Source organism: Centropristis striata, chromosome 4 (genome assembly GCF_030273125.1).
Source record: "Centropristis striata isolate RG_2023a ecotype Rhode Island chromosome 4, C.striata_1.0, whole genome shotgun sequence".
Lineage (NCBI taxonomy): Eukaryota > Metazoa > Chordata > Actinopteri > Perciformes > Serranidae > Centropristis > Centropristis striata.
Genome location: NC_081520.1, coordinates 32504172 through 32526122, shown reverse-complemented (window position 1 = coordinate 32526122; position 21951 = coordinate 32504172). Strand labels below are relative to the sequence as shown.

The 21951-nt window shown below is 39.2% G+C and overlaps 1 protein-coding gene across 1 annotated transcript; it reads right to left on the bottom strand.

Moving 5' to 3' along the window:
* Positions 1 to 229: 229 nt before the first annotated feature.
* ypel2b (yippee-like 2b) lies at positions 230 to 20784 on the bottom strand. Its single transcript, XM_059331804.1, has 5 exons — positions 20587 to 20784; positions 7884 to 8115; positions 6496 to 6539; positions 5066 to 5174; positions 230 to 368 (listed from the first exon to the last, which is right to left on the bottom strand). Exons 2-5 carry the CDS (start codon positions 7998 to 8000, stop codon positions 279 to 281), a joined length of 360 nt encoding a protein of 119 aa, XP_059187787.1. The 5' UTR covers positions 8001 to 8115; positions 20587 to 20784; the 3' UTR covers positions 230 to 278.
* Between the last annotated feature and the right edge of the window lie 1167 nt (positions 20785 to 21951).

The window sequence follows — 21951 nt, the reverse complement described above, 5'->3', positions numbered from 1 at the left end:
CTGCGTACAAGCCTGCCTAGTCTGTCTCTCTGTCAAGCTGGGATGTCTGGGACCTTTACGTGTGTGTGTGTTTGTGTGCACATCAAGAAGAGGCGTGGTAGGGAGGGATGGGCAGAGAGTTACAGAGGTTAATGGTAAATCAGCCAAACCAAAGTCACACACTCACCCACCACACACGACCCCCCTCCCTCCATCCGACCATTTGTCCGTCCACCCCCCAACCCCCCCTCCCGCCCCCCCCTCTCCTCTGCTGCGGTCGTGTCCCGGCTGCTCGTCCGTCAGTCCCAGCCGTTGTCCTTGATCATGTGGGCCAGCTCGATGATGAACTTGCCCTCTTTATACTTCTGACTGCTCTCAAAGGCATGTTCCTGGAGGGTGTGGCAGAGAATAGAAGACATTCAATTCAATTGACAGAGAATAATAGCGTGTTTGTGTCTCTGAGAGAGTAGGACAGGGCAGATAAAAACCTCTGCTCGTGACAGTTCTTTCAGCTGTGTATGAAAATCCTTGACTCAATCCTGGCCTGTCTCTGCTGCTGGCTCTTTTGGGAGCTGGTTATATAACCATCAGTCACTAAACACTGCAGAGGTGCCTGCAGAACTAAAAAGTCTGACCAGGCTGGATCGTCATACCTTTAACTGGCAGGAATGCTTCTCTCACTAATAAGAAACAGCAAAAACCAAAAGGCCACAGGTTTGAGCTTTGCAACAGCCAACACAGCTTTAGAGTCTGCTCTATTTTTACAGGCTGTAACATGCATTTTAATGTGAGGTGTGTAATCCAAAATTCCTGTGGAAAATATTAATGGGATTTTATAAGAAAGTCTGAGCTACACAGAGGATATTCAGCTCCACTGAGAGTTGTTCTATGTAGTGAAATACATCCTCTAACACCAGAATCATTATTTTTGACAGTTTTTATTTCATCTACATACTGCAAATCAGTCAGTCATTTGAAAAGCATGATGGCAGTCAGCTTACAGAGGTGCTGTAAACCCAAAAAGAGACTCAAGTTGCATTAAACAAAAACGTCAGGTGGCTTCCACCAAGACAAGTTTCACTTTCCGATAAAACTTTGGTTTAGGGCTGCACAATATGAACAAAATATGGGATATTTCATTACTGTTGCATACTGCCATAATCATATTACTTAAGTGTATTCAGTTCTGCCTTTGTGCTGCTGAACGCCAAAGACACCAATAAACTAGAGTTACCGCCTTATGGTTGTATGCTTCCGCCAATCAGCCAAGTTGCAGTTTACATCCACGTCTATCCAGACTCTTATGAACCTTAATACTAAACTGCTTCAAATCTGGATGTTGCTGCACAAAAACTACACATTCTAAAACTTGGATGCTTCACACACATATTCAATCCGACAGCTCAGAAGATCTATACAACCACCACAGTGTCGTCAATTCAGTATCAGACCAAAGGACCCCTCCTCTGTTCCTGTCCTTCAATCTATCTATAAAAGCAAGAAGTGTCTGTGTGTGTGGATGTGTGTCTAGGGCATATCTCGCTGACCGTTAGTCAGACTGACCTAAGATTTCGTATGTGGCTTGCGCATGGCACAAAGGTGTTCATCCTCAATTTTGAAGATTTTTGAATTCATTTTTAAATCGGTCGGACACCTTTTAGTGGAGCTCCACCCCATCGTGTGATAGGCCTATACCTGGTCAGTAACCCAATTCGCTCTGGATTTCCACGGCTGACTCATCTCATCTGTAAGTCTATTTAGCTTACCTATCTTTTGGAGTTTTAAAGTGCGCCTCAAGGTTCGACTTTCCAATAATATTCGAATAGTTTCCAGCGAATATCAATGTTCAATGTGTATGTGCTGGATGGTGTGCGTACCTTATGAAAAGTAAGTGTTTTATGGATTTGCAGACGAATACATACTTCCTACGGGCACTGCACTAGTAATACGTAAAATGTGATTATGATGTCACAGTGAAATTGGTTTGAAGGATACTTCATCATTTTATACTATTAGACTTTCTATGTAAAGTTTGTCATGAATAGCAAATTCATTCTTAAGTTTTGGCCAAAAATGTATTTTGTGTGGACATAGGGATCTTGACCTAAGGCATAGAAAAGTATGACAGTTACATTTTAACCTGTAGTTTTCGGCTGATAACTCTCTTTTATGTAACTTAAAAAAAATCTCTGATACCCCTTGTCGACCAATCCAGTTCCCAGCCAGAGCCCAATCGCAAACCAGTTCTTTGGTTTTCGACTGCCAAAGAACTGACTCTCGGCCAGGAAAACTGGTTCCACAGCGGCACCAACTATCTGCTGGTCTCGAAGCGCAAACCGTTTTCATCAGGTGCTTGGGGCGGGGCTATCTGACCAACAAGACCAACTCAGTACCGTTGAGAAAAGCCAACTAAAACGTGTATTGTTCATTTATTTGATTTGTTTAACTGCAATGTGAAAGTTACGGGCTAGCTAGCGTCCTAACATCGTTAGCAGGCTATCGTTAGCAGGCTATCGTTAGCAGGCTATCGTTAGTGGACTAGCGTTACCTTACAAAAAAGTCCAAAAACATTAACATATCTTCTTTTGTAATGTGTTTATAGTGCAAGTTGACACTGCAATGATGATAAAGAAACAAAATATGTGCAGCCCTTCCTTAGTTTATGGCTAAATACCTGCAATGCTGATGACTTTTCCATCAGCCTCAGCTGTGTGTACTTTGTGTTTCAAGCAACATTAGCATGCTAACACACTAATTAAGATGGTGAGCGTGGTAAACATTGTAAATGCTTGATATCAATATGTTAACACTGTGAGGATTGTAGCATTTAGCCTAAAGCAGCACAGCCTCATGCAGCTTATCTTGGCTGCAGACTGTGTCTCAATAGCTAATTTTCCTACTTTTAATATGTGCCTTTACTGTGATTAAAAAAAAAAACTTTAACACAGGGCACAGTGAGTGCAAGTAGTGTTGCTGTAGGGGCTGCTGCTTGTTAATCCCACCTCAGCTTGTTCCAGTTCCACCTCCCATATCCCCAAATTTGGATATATCTGGCCCCAGGAACTGACAGTGATAGCTGTAGCCCAGGGCTAAAAAAAGGTCTCTGTGGAAACATTGAGGTCAAATCACTGAAAATATGCTATTTTGTTTTGCTTTGTGTATTAACACATCCTCTACACAACTATTTATTCTGGAGACCATTTCCCCACAACTCCTTTTTGAAAACAGTTTAAAATAACTTTTGCGTTGCTAATCGAAGCCATAAAAATAACAAAATGACAGCCACCTCTTCCTGTCCAAGTCCATTAACAACCATGTGTTCTTGTTCAAAAGCTGCTCGCTCACTGTGAGCCTCTCTAGAAAGCAGAGTCACAGAGTGGGCTGATACAAATGTTCACTGCCGAGCGTCTGTACCTTGTTTTGTCTTTGTCTATTTTGGTTCAGAGCTGTAGAGGCATGTTATCAGATTTCTTGGTTTAGAAGTGCAGTAGGTCAAGCCTCTCAAAAGAACTTTGACGACTGCGGAAAATCAATGCAGCTGCAACTGATATTAATGGCACCCCTCCATTAAGTCCTATCTAGAGTCTGTGTGCTTGTGCATGTATGTGACCTCTGTTTTCTCTGCCTTGTGGGGTCCTGACAGGAATAGGAACTTCCATGAAAAGTGTCTACTTTTGAAGCTGCTTCGCCAGGTGTTTGTACCAGGCGTCATAAGGAAAATTGCTATTTTTAGGCCAGAAGCTTTTAGAATCAGGTTTAAGGTTATACACGTAGCGGTGAATGTTTTCGGTTAGAGGTTAGGTAAAGATCGCTGCTCAATGGAGCCCTCTCAGGAGTCAAACAACAAGGATACTGTGTGTGTGAACCCCTTAATGATACAGTCACGTGCCCTGGAGTGTAAACTATCACCTCCATGCAGACAGGGATCACCGGAGACAGCTGCACACGCTCAGCTCTGTTGATATATGAAGACAGCTAACATGTGTGGATGCTAGTTCACCCTGACACAGGGGAAAAAATACCACCTGCACTAAATACATCCTGCACATGTATTTTGACATCCTATACCACTTTAACTGTATATATGGCTCTATAAACCAGAGCTTCATAGTGAGGCTGTTTGTGTTATTTTAACTCTGAGGCAGTTAAAATCAACTACACTGTCAGCATGGGTGAATTATGAGAGAATGGCCCCAACTCAACCATCGTTCCTGTTTGTTTAACCTCATTTTGTTGTATTTTGTGTCTTTGTAAAGTTTATGCAGTCATAGTGGTGAAAAAATCAATGCACGATCCACATAGAAAAGGATTATTTATTTCTAGCTAAAGATTTGGCCACAATACCAGTAATCTGTGAACATTTCCCCTCTAAAACCAGTATTGGTTTTTAAAGAATCCCATATCGATCAGGCTCTATTTTTTCATCTTTTGTGATTTTTTGCTGTCACTTTGTGTTCGTTTGTGGTCATTTTGAGTCCCTTCCTTCCTCCTAATCCATCCATACATGTCAAGATTATTAACAATTAATGCTCTACAGTGAGTAAAACTGCATGTACAGGGTTGCCCGTAAAGTTGGAATAATTTAGTTTTCAGACACAATCCTCTGTTTATTGTGGTTTTATTTTCATTGTCATATGTTTGGAGAGATTAAATACAGTTTTGAGAATATATAGACTTTATCTGTCAAGAATAAATCACAATATCACAATCATTTCATGGGAAGAGGTTAGAAAATATTTTATTCCAACTTTAATCTTGTTAATCTTTAGGTTTGGGCCTCAAATGAAATTCTGTTTTGTTTGATGATTGATGTTTTTCACTTCCACAAACACCTAAAACTAATCACATAAGATAGATAAAGGCTCTTCCTTCATGTCTCCATCTGTTCTGAGAAATCTGTCTCATGATTAATTCAGCCCACAGCCGTTACAGTGCATTGACCCTGAGAGAAGAGGAGGAGGTCTAAATATAATTAGGGTGCAAATAAAATTAGGGTGTGCTATAATAACAACCTCCCAGTTTATCGTCCTCTAGCCTTGGATGGGGCTTGTGGTGCTTGTGCATCAGATTAGTCAAGGGCACTTACGTATTTCCAGCCCAGGGTGGTCTTACAGTTCTCACAGTAGATATCTGCTACAGCATGCAGGCCTGTGAGCAGAACTCTCTCCTCTGCAGGGCCACACCCGACGTTCACCCTGAGAGAGACAGAAAAGAGAAATGTGAAAAGGACAGTAGAGAGACATACAAGTGGAGACAAAAGTTACAAATTGGAATTGTGCAAGTGGCTCGTGTTGCTCAGTAGTTGTACTGTATGATGTGCTCAGAGTGAGTCACTGCCTCACACCCACACACACACTGATAGGGCGTCAGGCCATGGACCATAGATTCAAACAGTCTAATTTTCACACTCAATTCAGCTGATAATGACTCCGAGGCACAGGCTGACTCTGTGTACGCAAACAACACAACTACTGTGTGGAACAACATCCATTATAAACTTATTTTAAACCACCTACATCGTCGTGTCTACCTCCAACATGCAGGGCAGTCTTTTCTCTAGAAAACCGTGCAAAAAAACAATTATAATATATCTATCTATAAAGCAAGAAGCGTCTGTGTGTGTGTGTGTGTGTGTGTGTGTGTGTGTGTGTGGATGTGTGTCTAGGGCATATCTCGCAGACCGTTAATCAGACTGACCTAAGATTTCATATGTGGCTTGCGCATGACACGAAGATGTGCATCCTTGATTTTGAAGATTTTTGAAATTATTTTTCAAAATGTCATTATTAACGTAGGACGTGTTGCGGCATTGCACTGTTTCCAATCAAACGCCTTTTAGGGGAGCTCCGCCCCATTGTGTGATAGGCCTACACCTGGTCAGTAACACAATTCACTCTGGATTTCCACGCCTGACTCATCTGTAAGTCTATTAATTCCACCTATCTTTCGGAGTTTTAAAATGCACTACAAGGTTCGACTTTCCAATAATATTCCAACAGTTCCAGAGAATATCAATGTTGAATGTGTATGTGCTGCCTTACCTTATGAAAAGTAAGTGTTTTATGGATTTGCAGACGTTGTAGTGTGGCATGTAATGTACAAATACATATTTCCTACAGGCACTGCACTAGTTTATGAAATGTACGTGCAATATTTAAATCAGTTCCTCTGATGGTGCTCCTGTGCTCCCTGGTGATGATGATGATGATGATGATGATGATGATGATGATGATATCTGAGGCTTCAACTTTGTTTTTAGTTTTAGTATACTGTATGTATTTTTTTGTCTTGTGGAAGTGATTGTGTTGTGATTGCGTGTACTGCATTGTTTTTAGTAGTTGCACATATGAATTTCGTTGTACTGCTGGTTTAATGACATTAAATATTTTATCTTCCATCCATCCATCCATCCATCCATCCATCCATCCATCCATCCATCCATCCATCCATCCATCCATCCATCCATCCATCCATCCATCCATCCATCCATTTAAGCTACAAGAGAGGGATACTCACACTGAGTTGAACAGGTAAGCTCTGCCTTGGCTGCCCTGGAACGACTGCAAAGAAAAGATTAGTCAAAGATGAAAAGGCTGAAACAAGAAGCGGCCCTTTCATACAGTGTAGTAACTCTATAAAATCATATGATCATGCTATCATATCGCCATAATGCTTCAGTCAAATAAGAGCCAGAGGTTTGGTTTCCGTGAGACGGGCCTTTACTTTAATAGAAGCTCTTATTTTAAAACCGGTAGAGAAAATCTATTTTGTCTCCCAGTAACAGCCCATATGCTACTGATAACTGATGCATAAGTAGCTTATAAGCAGTTATTTTCTTGCTGGCCTTTATTTTCCACAACGTGAAAGCTTCTATTGAAGAGCGTGTTGAACAGATTTGTGTTGTTGCTGCTGTGTAGAAGGCCTTTGTGCATAGGTGAGCCGTGTTTTCATAATCGCACATGGAAAAAGTGATAGTGCATTCATAATCCAGTTCACTAACCAGCTTATAACATAATCCATCCACAGGATCCAGTGACAGAGGCTGACACAGACGTACAGGTGTTGTGTCTGCTGTTTGTTTTCATCTGTTGCTCCTCTTTTGTAATCTTTGACACGTTTTATTGCTGTTAATCCTCACCAGTTTCATTCTGTTCTTTTGACCGTGTTAAAATATATGTTGTAAAATAATATGTTGATTAAGATACATTTAATTTAATTTACTTGTAAGATACAAGTAATTATTCTTTTGACTGACAATGAATTCCTATTTTTAGAATATAGAGTATATACAGTCATGGACAAAATTATTAGACCATCCTTGTTTTCTTCAATTTCTAAATTGAAAGGTACATTTGTTTGGACAAATATAATGATAACAACAAAAATCGCTCATAAGAGTTTAATTTAAGAGCTGATATCTAGACAATTTCCATGGTTTTCTTGATAATGATTCTGGTTATTATCAATAAAACCATGGAAAATGTGTAGATATCAGCTCTTAAATTAAGCTCTTATGAGCTACTATCAGTAAAGTAAAAATAATAACTATTATATTTATAGGAAGCTGGTTAAAAATCAATGAATAATTTATGGAGAAGGGTCGGGAATTAATAAATTTGTACTTCTTCTCATTCCTTTTTGAACATGTAAACCAATGCAACAATTTATTTTGATTTATGCTTTTAATTTTCTGGAAATATTACTTGTTCATATGATCATTTTCTCATTTTTGTCTTTTTTTATATGTTCAAAATAAATTTCCCAAACAAAAAAACAAAACAATAAAATAAAGAGACAAAAACTTTACAGTAATTTGCTTGTTTCTCAGGTAAAAAAAAAAAAAATCCTGATATTATCCGTGAATCTGTATTGTCCTAATGGTTTCCACCACTGTTGCAACTTACCTTGGAGATGAGCTCGTCGTGGTTGGCCAGGTGAGCTCGGCAGTGGATGCAGCTGTAGGTTCGGTGACAGCTCGGCAGGTACGCCTGGAAGGTCTTGGAGCGCGTCATTCTGACCATGGGCGGAGTTGGCGGGCGGTGCAAGAAGGGACTGCCAGCCCAGGTCGGCTCACAAGGGAAGCACCGCAACACACAGGTGAGGGCCGTGGTGGGCGGTGGGTTGGGAGGCGAACACCTGAGCACAGGGGCAGATAAAAGAGCAGCTAATGGTTACATGGTTGTGTAACAGCTGCTTTCTGGAAATGATGTTGTAAACTGAGCCACAGGTGTATAATTGCTGATGGGATTACGGTCTGTGCACCGTGCGTTCAGACAGTTCTCCAACCTGCTCGCATCTCTGAGAACCTCAAAGAGCTACATGTTGTGATGAGACTTCATGCATTATTAATACGGCTGAGTCACTAAATCTCACATTTCAGTTCCAAGCTGAAAACCATGAAGAAATTTTACTTTAAGACATAAGATTCAAACATGGTGAACCGCAACTTCTACCAAAAATGATTTCTTGTTATTTAAGAGGAAAACTTGGACTCCCAAAGCTGAGACTGAAGAAACAAGTAACTATTTAGATATTTTCTTAGTTTAAGAACATTTTAGCCATGCTGGTGTACTGTAGCACCAACTTTTTTTGATTTTGGTTAAAACTGCCAATTTGCAATTCAAAATTGAACTCCACACAGCCGCCAGTGGAGGCGAATGTTTTAATTAGGGCTGGGCGATACATCGATATATTTTTAAATGTGATATGGAATTAGACGATATCGCATATATCGATGTAGTTCAATTTTTTTTTCTTTATATATAAATGCAGCCCTTTCAAGGGTTTATCATATTTAGTTATTTCATAATGTTCGTTGTTCTTTACTCACATAAATATATTTATTTCAGGAAAAGATTGGCCTATTTTATTTCATAGGCTATTTTTATTTAAGATATTTTTTTATTTAAATATGCACTTTATCGAGCTTTAATTTTAATAAAAGGTACTCCTGTTGTGATACAGTATTTATGTTCACTTAAATAAACTGTTTCAATAAAACTAATTGTAACATGTCATATATGGCTTTGACTTTGACTGAACATTTGCTCTCACTTTGCTGTAAAAAAAATCGGGATATATATTGTATATCGATATTTAGCCTATATATTGGGATATGACTTTTGGTCCATATCGCCCAGCCCTAGTTTTAATTGCCTCTTTACTTGCAAAGTGAACGGGAGGCAATAATTTGTCAATGTTATATTCAAGGATGTGTAACCAGTAGAGGTGGGGGAAAAAATCGATACAACATAATATGGCGATATTTTGCGTAGCAATATTTTATCCATTATGGCCGCCAAGTATCGTATTTAATGTTTCCGGGTGCCATAGTGGGCTCACTTTTAGGAATATATTGGAGATACTGGTATCTAGGGTTCCAACGAATCGATACAATCAATAAAATCCGATTATTAAAAGTGTTTCAACGAATTTCATTATCGATTTGTTACGTGGCCACTCAATAAGTCGCAGAAATGTTTGCTTAAATGTTAGCTTGTTAATAACAGTGGTAAAGCAGGGATGGTATAGTTTGCAAGACTAAAGACACGTTTTTATTCACCCGCCTTTTTTGGCCCATTCATTTTTCAATCTGTTGTCATGTATATATTCGAGCGCAGTAATGTGCTGCCCACTGCTCCTTGCATGGTGTGTTCACTTGTGTGTAAAAAAAAAGGATGGGTTAAATGCAGAGGTTGAATTTCCCCATTGTGGGATTAATAAAGTACTCTTCTTCTTCTTCTTCTTCTTTGTCCCATATCAGTTAGTGTTGACAAATATATTTCTCTGGTTGTACTTTTTAATTTCATTCAAGTTATTTTATAGCACTTCATTTTAAGCTGTGTTTAAATGAGGTGTATATATGAACTTAACTTGCACTTACTACAATGATGGTAATAATTGCAATGCAAAGTGTCTCAACAAAGGGAGTGAGAGAGAGAGAGTGCGTGTGTGTCTGTGAGTGTAGTGTAGAGAACAACTTCTAGTGTTCAAACTAATCCTGTAAAGTTTTTTTTTGCACTATCAGTTCTGTTTTATGAATAAAGGGTTGGAAATTAATTCTTTTTTTGTATTTTTTTTTAATCTGATTCATGGATTAATCGAAAAAATAATTGACAGATTAATCGATTATTAAAATGATCGTTGGTTGCAGCCCTACTGGTATCATATGAAACTAGAAGATCTAAGGAATCTATCCCCCTCTCAACCCTCCTCTCTATCCTCCCTCCCTCTCCCCCTTCATCCTCTATCGACTCTATTCTACTCTGTTGATCTGTCCTGTACAACGACATCTATTGCACGTCTGGGGTGTCGTACCAATTACAGTCTGTAAAGCCTTTTGAGGCAAATTTGTGATTTTGGGCTATATAAATAAAATTGACTTGACTTGACTAGGGGCAACATATCAGGATATCGTGTCGGGAAGTTGTCAAAATAACGCTGCAAAGTCTCTCTATTTGGGCTAATTTAATTTCATGGACACAAAATGCAGTCAAACCCTTAAATCGCAGTATTTTGTATCGCAATACTCAACCTATCGCAAAATGCTTAAAATCGCAATAATATTGTATCGTAACTCAAGTATCGAGATAACATCGTATCAAGGGATCTGATAGGCTGATTTCCACCTCTAGTAACCAGCCGCTCTGCTTCTGTAGTGAGGTTCAGTGTAAAAAAGCAGGTTAATAGCGCATCTTCATCCAGCAGTATTGTGGAATCTCTCAAAGGGGGCTAAGATGCTGAACATGGTAAACATTATACCTGTATTATATATATTAGCATGTTAGCATTTTGTTTGTGTTGGACGTTACCACGTAGCTCAGTGAATCGTTGGAAGGTTGTCAGACATATGGTGGTTTTAGAGACCAAATAACTAATGGCTCAACACCTGGCTAACACCAGACTAATCTCAAATGAGATCTAGTCTGGAAACCAGCCATTCATTTCTCCGTAGAGGAGGCATGGTTTACAATCCTCCGGAGACGTTTATTGGGCGATTAGAATGTCTATCAAAAGCGTCTGTAGGTAGCTCTTAGCCAATCGTATCAGTTATACCAGATGACGTATGTAGAGCAACAGAAATGGATGTTTGTTGTGTGTGTGTCTGTGAGAGAGTGTTACTTGCTGCTTTGCTTCTCCAGTTCTCGCTTTCTGCAAGATTATTTATTTTCACGCCTTATTCCCCCTCATGTCATTCAGCCACACACATCCACTGATTTCATGGGCAATAAACAAGCTGCTGCGGGTCTCTCGGCGGCTCCGCTGTCCCCCGGCTCGTAGCGTAATCACTGGCGTTACGGTAACGGGGCTATTAGCCGCTAGCGTAACGCCGGTGATCTCGCTACGAGCCGGGGGACAGCGGAGCCGCCGAGAGACCTTTCGCCTTTCAACTCTAAACTATTTAAAACACCATCTACAGCTAAAGGGAGTTTTGCGTCTGCTGCAGTCATGTTGGATCCGTAAGAAAACTACAAAACTACAAGCTTCCAAGTGCCGAGTAGTACGCATCATCGTCTTGCCGTCCCTCCCCGCTCTGTGATTGGATCCCTAAAACAGGGCTAAGAAACCTCCCTGGTTGCCAGACTGCCTGGAGGTTCGAAATGAAATTCGAGCGCGCAAGGCAGTATGGGTATACCCAGGCTAAATGAATGCACTGATGTGGCAGAAATTTGATAATGAAAATAATAATCAGATGCTGCTGTCTCCATTAACCATTCTACACTAGATGCGGTACACTCAGCTACGCTAGCTCACATTCTGTGTTTAAGTCTATGAGGCTGCAGAGATAATCTGCTTAGCTTAGCACAACTGCGAGGATCGTGCTCTGCTCTCTCCATGATATCCAAATAGGCCGCACCCTTAAAATACTTGTGCTGGTGTGCCCTGGTGACTGAGAAGATTAGTGAGCTGGCCTGGGAACTCATCCTGCAGGCTCAGGGCCAGGAGGACAGGAGTATGTTTTGACTAACTGTACAGGAGACGGTGAGGGGCCTGTGCTCTTCTGTCTTGTGCTGCAGATACAATCTTTGTGGTTTTATTGCTTAATACAACTTTAATTGTGATTTCAGCCCTGTAGCTCTAGTGCTAAACACAAACTATCAATCACTGCTTTTAATCTAGTTTTATTCCCCAGTCAAAGAGCCTCACTAAACAGTACATGGACCTTTTATTGTCTACCTCTTTCTATTTAATCTATAAGTTAAATGATTTATCACTGTAAAGAAAAACAAAAACACAACCTTTCACTGCAAAAACCAACTGACAAAAAAGAAGAAATAAAAAAAACAAGAATTAAGCAAATACATGCTCGAAACAAGTAAAATGGTCTGCCAGTGCAGTAAGTAAATTTTTCTTTGTAAGAATTCTTTAAATAAGTCAAACATATCTAGGCACTGGAAAAACCAATGAAAGCTTGAAATAATAACTCCAAATATACTTATTTTTGAGCAATTGTTTTTGAATAGCCCAACTGTAGACAGCATTACTTGAAACGTTTTTGTTTTGGTAGAAAATGCTTCTGAAATAGCATTAAAACTACATGCAACTAAAACTGTCAATCGGAGCCAATATTTTAGGTAACAACTCACCATATTCAACAGTTGAATAGCTTGAAAAGCATGAAAGGCTATCAATGTAAATCCTAAAAAGAAGTCTTTAAACAATAAGATAATTACACAAGGACATACTAATAATACTAATAATTCAATAAGCACATAAAGATATGGTCAGTAGGTAAATTATACTCAAAACAATATAAGTAAATACTATTGCTAGATATAAGAAGAAAATACTTGGAAGGTTCATGTTTTTTGCAGTGATGGAATGTTACTAAGTACATTTAATCAAGTACTGTACTTAAGTACAATTTTGAGGTACTTGTACTTTACTTGAGTATTTCCATTTAATGTAACTTTATACTTCTATTCCACTACATTTTGAGGTAAATATTGTACTTTTTACTCCACTACATTTAGCTGACAGCTTTAGTTGCTTTTCAGGTTGAGATATAATGTAAAGACATGATCAATTTAAAGGGATTAGACTTTTTCTTTTTTTTAATTACACCTCATAATAGGAATATATAGTATTAAAAATGAGCCATACTTAGAGGAAATTAAAACACTGTTCACATAAATGCATCAACAATAAGAACAATCCAATAATATATTTATAATATATATAACAATCTGAGTGGGTCCATTCTGCAAAACAAGTACTTTTACTTTTGATACTTTAAGTACGTTTTGATGCTGATACTTTTAACCTTTTACTTCAGTAAGTTTTGAATGCAGGACTTTTACTTGTAATGGAGTAACTTCACTGTGTGATATAAATACTTTTACTCAAGCAAGGGATCTGAATACTTCTCCCACCACTTTTTTTTGCAGTGTTCTAACTAAACCATAGAAGTTATAGGTTTTATTTACAGGACTATAAGATTCTGTAACAACTCGAGTTGTGTCACCACCTTCACAATAAGTCATCACATTCTGTCTCCTCTCCTTCCTGTCTGTCTTTACTGAACCATCTGGAAAAACTAATAAAATTCTGAATGGGAGCAGGAGGCCTGTGTGAGTTCAGGACAAACAAGTGAGAGAGAGAGAGAGAGAGAGAGAGAGAGAGAGGCCTCTTTACTTTACTGCTCTGCAATATGATTGTTTTTAGTGTCGGACGGAGGCTGATAAAGGCTCCAGTGCTGATGGGAAGGACCGGGGGATATAAATAAATAAGGCAGTGAGTCGTGCCCTTGTTTTCTCTCCTCTGACTCGGTGCCAGCGGCGTGGGATTGGGGCACAAAGACACGCTCAGTACAGTTGTCAGATTTGACCCCTGACACACACACACACACACACACACACACACACACACACTGGTGTTTAACCCAAAGTGTGTTTTACCCTCTCGGTCATTTCAGGACTGAGGACAAGAAAGAAGTTTATGGAATATCCAGTCCTCTGAGATTTGTTGAAATATCGAGAGCTGGCGGACAGAATTGACACATTGACACACAAATAATTTACTTACATAACTAGACTGGCCCTCGGACAGCGCAGACCTCCACCAAGGACAGTGGAGCATTCACGTGCTCCTCAGATGGTCCCATTTTCCAAGAATGGAAATGTGTTTTTTTTTTTCTCAAAGCATTTAAACATGTTGCTGTATTCAGTTAACAGATCAAGTGGGCCATGAAATATGATCGGAACTCATTTTACAAGATAATTCCGACAGCGTAAAAGTGATTTGCGTATTTGCCCAGTAATTCGGATCCACTTCAAAATGTAATGGGTTTCTCCTTGGCCCATGCTGCACCCTAACCCACCAAGTGGTGGAAGAAGTATTCAGATCATTTACTTAAATAAAAGCACTAATACCACACTGTGAAATTACTCCACAGACAAGATAAAGGCCTGCATTCAAAACTTACTGAAGTAAAAGTACAAAATTATCAGCATCCTTGAAGTATCAAAAGTAAAAGTACTCTATCTATAATATTAGATTATTTGTATTGATGCATTTATGTGAGCGCTTTAATTTTGTAAAGGTAGGGCTCATTTTAACTACTTAATATACTGTTATGAGGTTTTATTTAAAAAATGTCTTAAACTTTTAATTTATCATGATTTTAAAAAGTAACCAAAGCTGTCAGCAAAATGTAGTGGAGTAAAAAGTACAATATTTGCCTCAAAATGTAGTGGAGTAGAAGTTACATTACATTGTATAAAGTTACATTAAATGGAAATACTCAAGTAAAGTACAAGTACTCAAAATTGCACTTATGTACAGAGCTTGAGTAAATGTACCTAGTTACATTCCACCACTGCCACCAAGTTTCATGACAATAGGGCCAATAGTTTTCTTTAATCCTGCTGACAGACAAACAAACAAACAGACAAAGCGTGTTGAAAACATAACCTCCTTGGGGGAGGTAAGTAGAGAAGTTTTCTGCTTGATTCTTTTATTTTTACCTTCGCTAAAGAGGTTCAGTTTTTGGTTCGGTTTTGATGGTGATATTTTAATGGTCAGATTTTCAGGCCAAGGAAGAACCCGTTATTTTGGATTGGATCCCAATCATGGGCAGATACACAAAATACTTTTAAAGGGTTGGCCTTGGAGACATCTGCACTTAGAACTTTGAGGTGATTGCTTAGTGGATTTGTCAATTTACAGAAAAAAATATTTTGATAATTGTAGTCAATTTTAGCTGCAACCAGAAGTTTGGTCTGTCCTTCCCCACACACGATCAGGCTGAAATTCATGGAGCCATGGAGGTCAAGTGTTTGTGAGGTTGTGTGTGTCCGTGAATGCAAGTGCAAACATGGTCACAACTCTTCCTAATTTGCACTCATTTAAGCAACAATGCCAACAAGGCCCGACTTTTTTAGCGTGAATTTTTGATAGTATTTGTTTTTCATGATAGTAAACCAAATATATTTGAGTTTTAGACTATTGGTTGGACAAAACAAGCGACTTGAATTACAATTAATCAAGCCAATCTCTTACATTTGCACAAAGCTGCCTGATTATAGCTCAGTAATTAGTTTAGGTACGGAAGGCAATCTAGAAATGTAAGCTTCAAACTTAAGCTCCAAATTTAATTACATTAAAGTCAAGCTTCTCCATTTAAGCCTCTACTGCTGCATTTGCTGCAAGTCACTCAGGATAAAAGCACCGGCTGAACGTTTAACATGTGAATGTGATGTATGGACGGGAAGCTGTCCGTCACAGTCGACAGACGAGATTTTTACTCAGACGATCATCTGCAGGAAAAGCTGATGCTGTTAACTGAGAGCATGTTGATGGTGATTGGGCCCTCAACAGACAGGCGATCAACCACAGAGCTGGATTATAGTATTGCACGTGCTACACATCTTGTGGATCATATATAATCCATGTGGAGTTCTCTCTGCGTGTGTATTATCTGCAGTCTCTGAAGAATCACTTTGTTTCAGCCATAACAACAGTGTATCAGATATATATAATCCTCATAACTATATATACAGTCATGGAAATATTAGAACATTGTTTTCTCCAATTTCTTGTTCATTTTAACGCCTGGTACAACTAAAGATACATTTGTTTGGACAAATATAATGATAACAACTAAAATAGCCCATAAGAGGTTGATTTAAGAGCTGACATCTAGCCATTTCCATGGTTTTCTTGATAATAACCAATACCATCAACAACAACAAGAAAACCATGGAAAATGGCAATGGAATACATTTGCAATACATTTGTTTGGACAAATATAATGATAACAGCAACAAAAAAGCTCATAACAGTTTATTTTAAGAGCTGATATCTAGCCATTTTCCATGTTTTTCTTGATAATGATTTGGTTATTATCAAGAAAACCATGGAAAATGTCTAGATATCAGCTCTTAAATCAACCTCTTATGAGCTATTTTAGTTGTTTTCATTATATTTGTCCAAACAAAATTACCTTTAGTTGTACCAGGCATTAAAATGAACAATACATTGAAGAAAACAAGGGTGGTCAAACTGATAGAGAGAGAGAGAGAGAGAGAGAGAGAGAGAGAGAGAGAGAGAGATGAAGATTTGCTGTCTTTGGGTTTTGCATTATTGGTCAGACAAAACAAGACATTTTAGACTGGTTAATTATGTCACTTTTTTAGTGCTTGTAGTCATAAATTTGGCTATCTGCAGTGCCTATCAGCACACAAACTGTGAAATAAAACTACCCAGTCAGTTTTTGTGGGCTGCCAAGATCAAGAAACATGGGATTCAACAAGCTTTTCAGTGTTGGCTCCCCTTCCCATGGCTATGGCGTTGCTGCTCAGCCTGCAGTCAGGTTTTATCAGTGGTGGCAGCATTTTCCCAATAGACCACCATTATAAAAGAGATGTGTAAAACCCTTGAACTGAAAACAAGGTCAAACATGACTCTTTCTATAATACATCTTAATTCTAATTTTATATTTGTAGAACTTCCCTTGAGTCAAGAAAAATGATTTATAAAATCTATGACATTATCACAATGTAAAGTCTATGGGCGGAACAGGATCTAACTGGTGGGGCCAGCCGGAGAAACACTACTACATATTCAGTGGGCCAGATAACTTCCTAAGCTACAAAACTTTTAAGGGCATGTGCCAGATGATGAATTGTCATTAGACTGAATAGGTGTAAAGATCAGCCTGTGATGTAAATTTTTACTTTGATTTTTGGTGTGATTCCAGCCCTCAATGGGTTAATGATTTTGGTTTTCATTGACCAGTCATTTTGATCTCAACAAGTTATACAATGTACATCAGTAAAGATTCTGACCTTAAATAATTTGTTGATCAAGATCTGACATGAGACAAAAGGGTTCCCCTTGATTTTTTTGAGCAGTGTACATGGCAGCTAATCCACACTCTCCCATGAACATAGATTCCAAACATTTTCAACTCAGGATTCCCTGCTGCAGCACTTGAATTGAGTTCAGTCTAGGTAAAATGAACATATATATTTGATCAAATAATCATCTAGTGATATTCTCAATATCTTTAAATTATTTCTTGACCCAGAAAATGTATATTTTGACTCCAAGATTGACCTTCTAAGTGGCTTGGAAGATATATTGGTTCTCATAGACTTTGTATGGCTGCCATCTCCAATCCTCAATCTTGATGAAGTGGCTCCTACCAAAAATTGAAACCCATAGTGATGGAGAGCATGTGGAAAAGATGTGGTGCATTTTTCCAGCGTGTCCCCTTTATTTAGCTATTTAACGAAGCCAATAAGAGCAGACTTTTTTTCATGAGCAGGCCTTAAAGAGACAGGCACTTTAATGGTGTGTCGTAGACACAGGGTGAATACAGGTACATTCAAACAGACAGTATGAGGGAAAATAATGTATTTTTAGAGCATTAGAGCATGTAAACATGGTATATTGTGAATCTTTAAGCATAATAAGGCCCCTTTAAGCCTCAGCTTGGGCTCTGTGAACTCCTGACAAGCGTTCATTCACAATTTCTCATATTTTAGTAAGAAAAACATTTAACCTTAGAGAATAAAAAACTGACAGTAAAATAAAAATAATTGTAAGGTGCAGCCTGAGAAATATTATGGCTGATTTAGCAGCAGGCATTTGACTGATTTTGCCATGATATTTTTGTATTACGTGAAGGCCTACATGTCGCCATAATCAAAAACCTATTTTGGTTGATTCTAGTGTTCAAGTGACTGAATGACAGCATTACAAAAATGTAATAAGGAAATAAGTAACTAAAAAACAAAATGTCACTAAACATGAAGAACAAGAGAAAGCAGGTACAGACTTTAAACCTCATTAAACAGAGGAAAATGTCCTGGCTCTGACAAGCCTGCACTCTGAAGCTGTTTGACATTTCAAAACAATTTCCGACAACAGGACAGCACTCATCTTGGTGGGTGGACATGCTTGAAACTCATTTTGCGAAGCAATATTGTTTGTGGGAACAAAGATGCTGACGCGCGGTAAAACGCTGATGCAAAGAGTCAATCAGAGCTGCTTTGCACTGAAAAAAACAACCTCTTTGACAGAATAATAAATTGCATAAATAATGAGAGGACTAGAGGAACAGCGATTCAGACGGGCTTCAACAGCAGGAAATTTTAGCAGTACTGACTGTCTGCGTATCCTCAGTGTGTCTTTGTTGTTTGTCCATGTTTTATTAGTTTATTTTTCAGTCTGACTGTGTCTTCTCTCCGTCTGTCTCTATGCCTCTCAGCCTGTTTGTATATTTATTTATTTTTTTGCTGTCACTCTGTCTATTCATCAGTTCTGCCGCGGGTCGTTTGAGGTCACCGAGCTGTCCATTCTGGTCATTTCTGGGTGTCATCACAAAAGGCTACGTGCCACGAGTCTCAACAGCCAAAAGGGCCCTTGTATCCCAACAAAAAAACCTTTGTTATGTAACGCACTGATGCTGCCGCTGCTGATGCTGCTCCTGACAATGATCGAGAGGAGGAAGAGATACAAGAGGAGTGTGGTGGGGGGGGGGAGTCAGACGGGGACAGGGAGGGAGTTGAAAGAACAGAGAGGAAGAGGGAAGAAGCAGAGTGTGTCCCTTCAGCAATGGATGAGCTGTGCGTCCTATGCTGCCCACGAGCAGCGCAGACACGATTTCTGTACTTCATGTACTTTCATCCTGCTCTCCATTCAGTCTCACACCAAGGCCAACAGCATACAGCAGCATGACATCACTGACTGCTCCCCCGGCCATATCAAATCTCACTGATGAAGCGATGCTCCTGCATCCCAGGTGTGTGTGTCTGGTTACTGTTGCTATGTCTGATCCGTGCTAATTTTCTCCTGCCTGTTTCTAGTTTGTCTTCTGTGGAGAGGAAGGCAGCTTGTTTTCAGGTGCTTTTAGACACTTGTGTATTTCCTAACAGAGTTTTACGAAGGGGGGACACTCTTTTAAATGCCCAATGTTCTGGCTTGTTCATATTTATCATTCTATGTTTGGCTGTCAGATGATAAACAGTGAATGAGTCATAAAAAGTGACAAAAAACTAAGTGGTTGATTTGACAAAGTGACTCAGACCTGTGAAACACACTGTAAACAACTTTTGTTTATGTATACAAGTCCTAACTGTGGAGGATCACCTTGCAACCCCCTGACCCCCATGTTCGATCCCTGTGTATCGACTCCTCACGTGATCAATAACCATCTGCATGCATGCTTTGGAAAGAAAATAGCACAGTGCAAAGGTTGTGACTTGATAAAAGTGTCTCTCCAAAACACTTTTTGTTTTTTTTAGTAGATGTTTTGGGAGTGGGGACTGCAGCATTTCCACCTGCTGGCTTGAATTGAATTGACTTGAATGGGATGGTAGATGTCACGTGGGGCAAAACGTCAATGAAAACAGAGAAAGATGAAGGCTTAAGGTTTACAGTGTGTGTGTGTGTGTGTGTGTGTGTGTGTGTGTGTGTGTGGTTATTGAATCAGGTCACAGGCAGTGGCGCACTTCATCTGGGACAGAACTTCAGCCACCAGCACAGATGGCGGGGATGCCTCAGCTCAGCAATGCTGAAAACAAACAAACACACGCACACAATCGCGCGCGTGCACGCACCTACCACTCTGAACGGCTTTAACATCTGCAATGACTTTGACAGATTGGTGAGAAGCAGGCGATTGTTTGTCGTCAGAGTTTACGATCACATGCGCGTATTACACGATAACCCGCATTGATCGTGACGTGCACCATCACAGCCAAGCGCGTGCACGCGGATGATGGCGCATACGTGCAGGGCTGCCACCACAAACAGCATGTGTCCTAATAATAACCAGCAGATACAGTAGCTCCACTGCGGAGCAGACCTCAGCATCCAATCCACCAAGTAAGCATCATTACAGGCACCATAAATAACAAATAATATCACGTCACGCGTGTTGTTGACACTTCACACGCAATAAACCATAAACTTATTTTATTAATGTAATATTACAGCGCGTGTGCAAACATGTTAAAAGTTGTCTCGGTTCAAAAAGTATCGGGCAGGCTGTGAATAACTACATCGACGCTGTAAATAAGCTTCATAGAGCGATATGAAAACAGTGCGTAACAACAAATGCACCACAGTGAAAAATAACGCAGAGGAAATCATTTTTACCTTTGAGGGGAAGAAAAAACTGATCTCCACGTAGCTCAGAAAATGTCGCACCTCCTCGTTTTCCTCGTGGCAGTGCCAATCCTAAAACCCCTTTCGCATTCCTTCCAAGGCAAATTTCCTCTTCTCTCCGGCCCTGGCAAGTCCTGCAGAGACGCAATGTTTTGACGCGCAATGATGCCCAGCAGAGTTCAGAAGAGGCAGAGAGAGAGAGAGAGAGAGAGAGAGAGAGTGCTGAAACAACCAGCCGGAGCAAGAGAATTCACCCCTCATCACTTCCGCATTTGCAGAAAATCCGTTATACAGGTAACAGGCTGGCTATACACCTTTAAAAAAAATACACAAGATTTCTTACCAAATTAACTAAGTACCAAGGTAACTACTCACTTTGTAGAAAAAAAAATAGAGAAAAACACCAGATTTTGAGTTGTCCAAAAATGGAAGAAAAAAGTCATACGATACCATGTCCATTATTGTCAAAAAGGTAAAATATTAAAATCACTAAAATGCTTGTCTTGTCTTTTGTAGCTATCTAGTTACTTTGGGATGTCCAAAAATTGTAAGACATAAAATGTGTAGTTAACGACTAAAAATGCTTCAGATGGGTCAATTACAGTCTGTTGATATTAGATCATAATATGGCCAGAAATTACGGGAAAATACCATTTTATGGGATGTCCAAAAATGACACCTTCAAAAAAAGCCATACGATAGTATGTCAATTTTTGTGAAAAATGACTAATAAATGCTAAAAATGGACCAATTATACTCTGTTGATACATGTCATAGTATTATTTTTCAAAAATGAAAGAAAAACACAAGATTATGGGATGTCCAACAATTTTAAAAAAGGTCATACTATAGTATGTTGATTTTGTAAAAGAAAGAAAAAACTTTGGTATTTAGTTACTCTGGTATTTCGTTATTCTGGTATTTTGTTACTTTGGTATTTATCAGCCACCCCTAGCTGAAGCGTTTCATGTTTCATTTAGACGTGTAGCAGGTTGACTTAAGACGCCTGTTGCTAAAATGATTCTAATACGTGGAAATACTGGCTATATTGTGTATGAAAACACTGTGTCATGTATGCTCAGTGTGAGTATCGTGACAACGGTATAACTTCACCATTAATTATAGCTTTTATTTTTGTAAACATTGATTCTTGCTGTACGAATTCTACTGTCTACTCTAACCGTGCTTCCTTTATCCAAAAGTACAAATGTCTTATGGTTGCTATAGTCACAACACATATTTTTTGGTGGTTAGAGAACCACTTACTTGATCAGTACTTGTAACCTACTTGCAAAAACTTTACCGTTATCAGGACAGGTCAAAACACGCCGAAGGACGTGAATTATCTTGACCGTC

Excerpts from the sequence above, each read along its gene's own strand:
- ypel2b (XM_059331804.1), bottom strand. The coding sequence starts at position 8,000 with ATGGTCAGAATGACGCGCTCCAAGACCTTCCAGGCGTACCTGCCGAGC. Across the intron at positions 6,540-7,883 it reads ACGACGAGCTCATCTCCAAG|TCGTTCCAGGGCAGCCAAGG; the intron begins GTAAGTTGCAAC and ends TTTTCTTTGCAG. Across the intron at positions 5,175-6,495 it reads GCTTACCTGTTCAACTCAGT|GGTGAACGTCGGGTGTGGCC; the intron begins GTGAGTATCCCT and ends TGTCTCTCTCAG.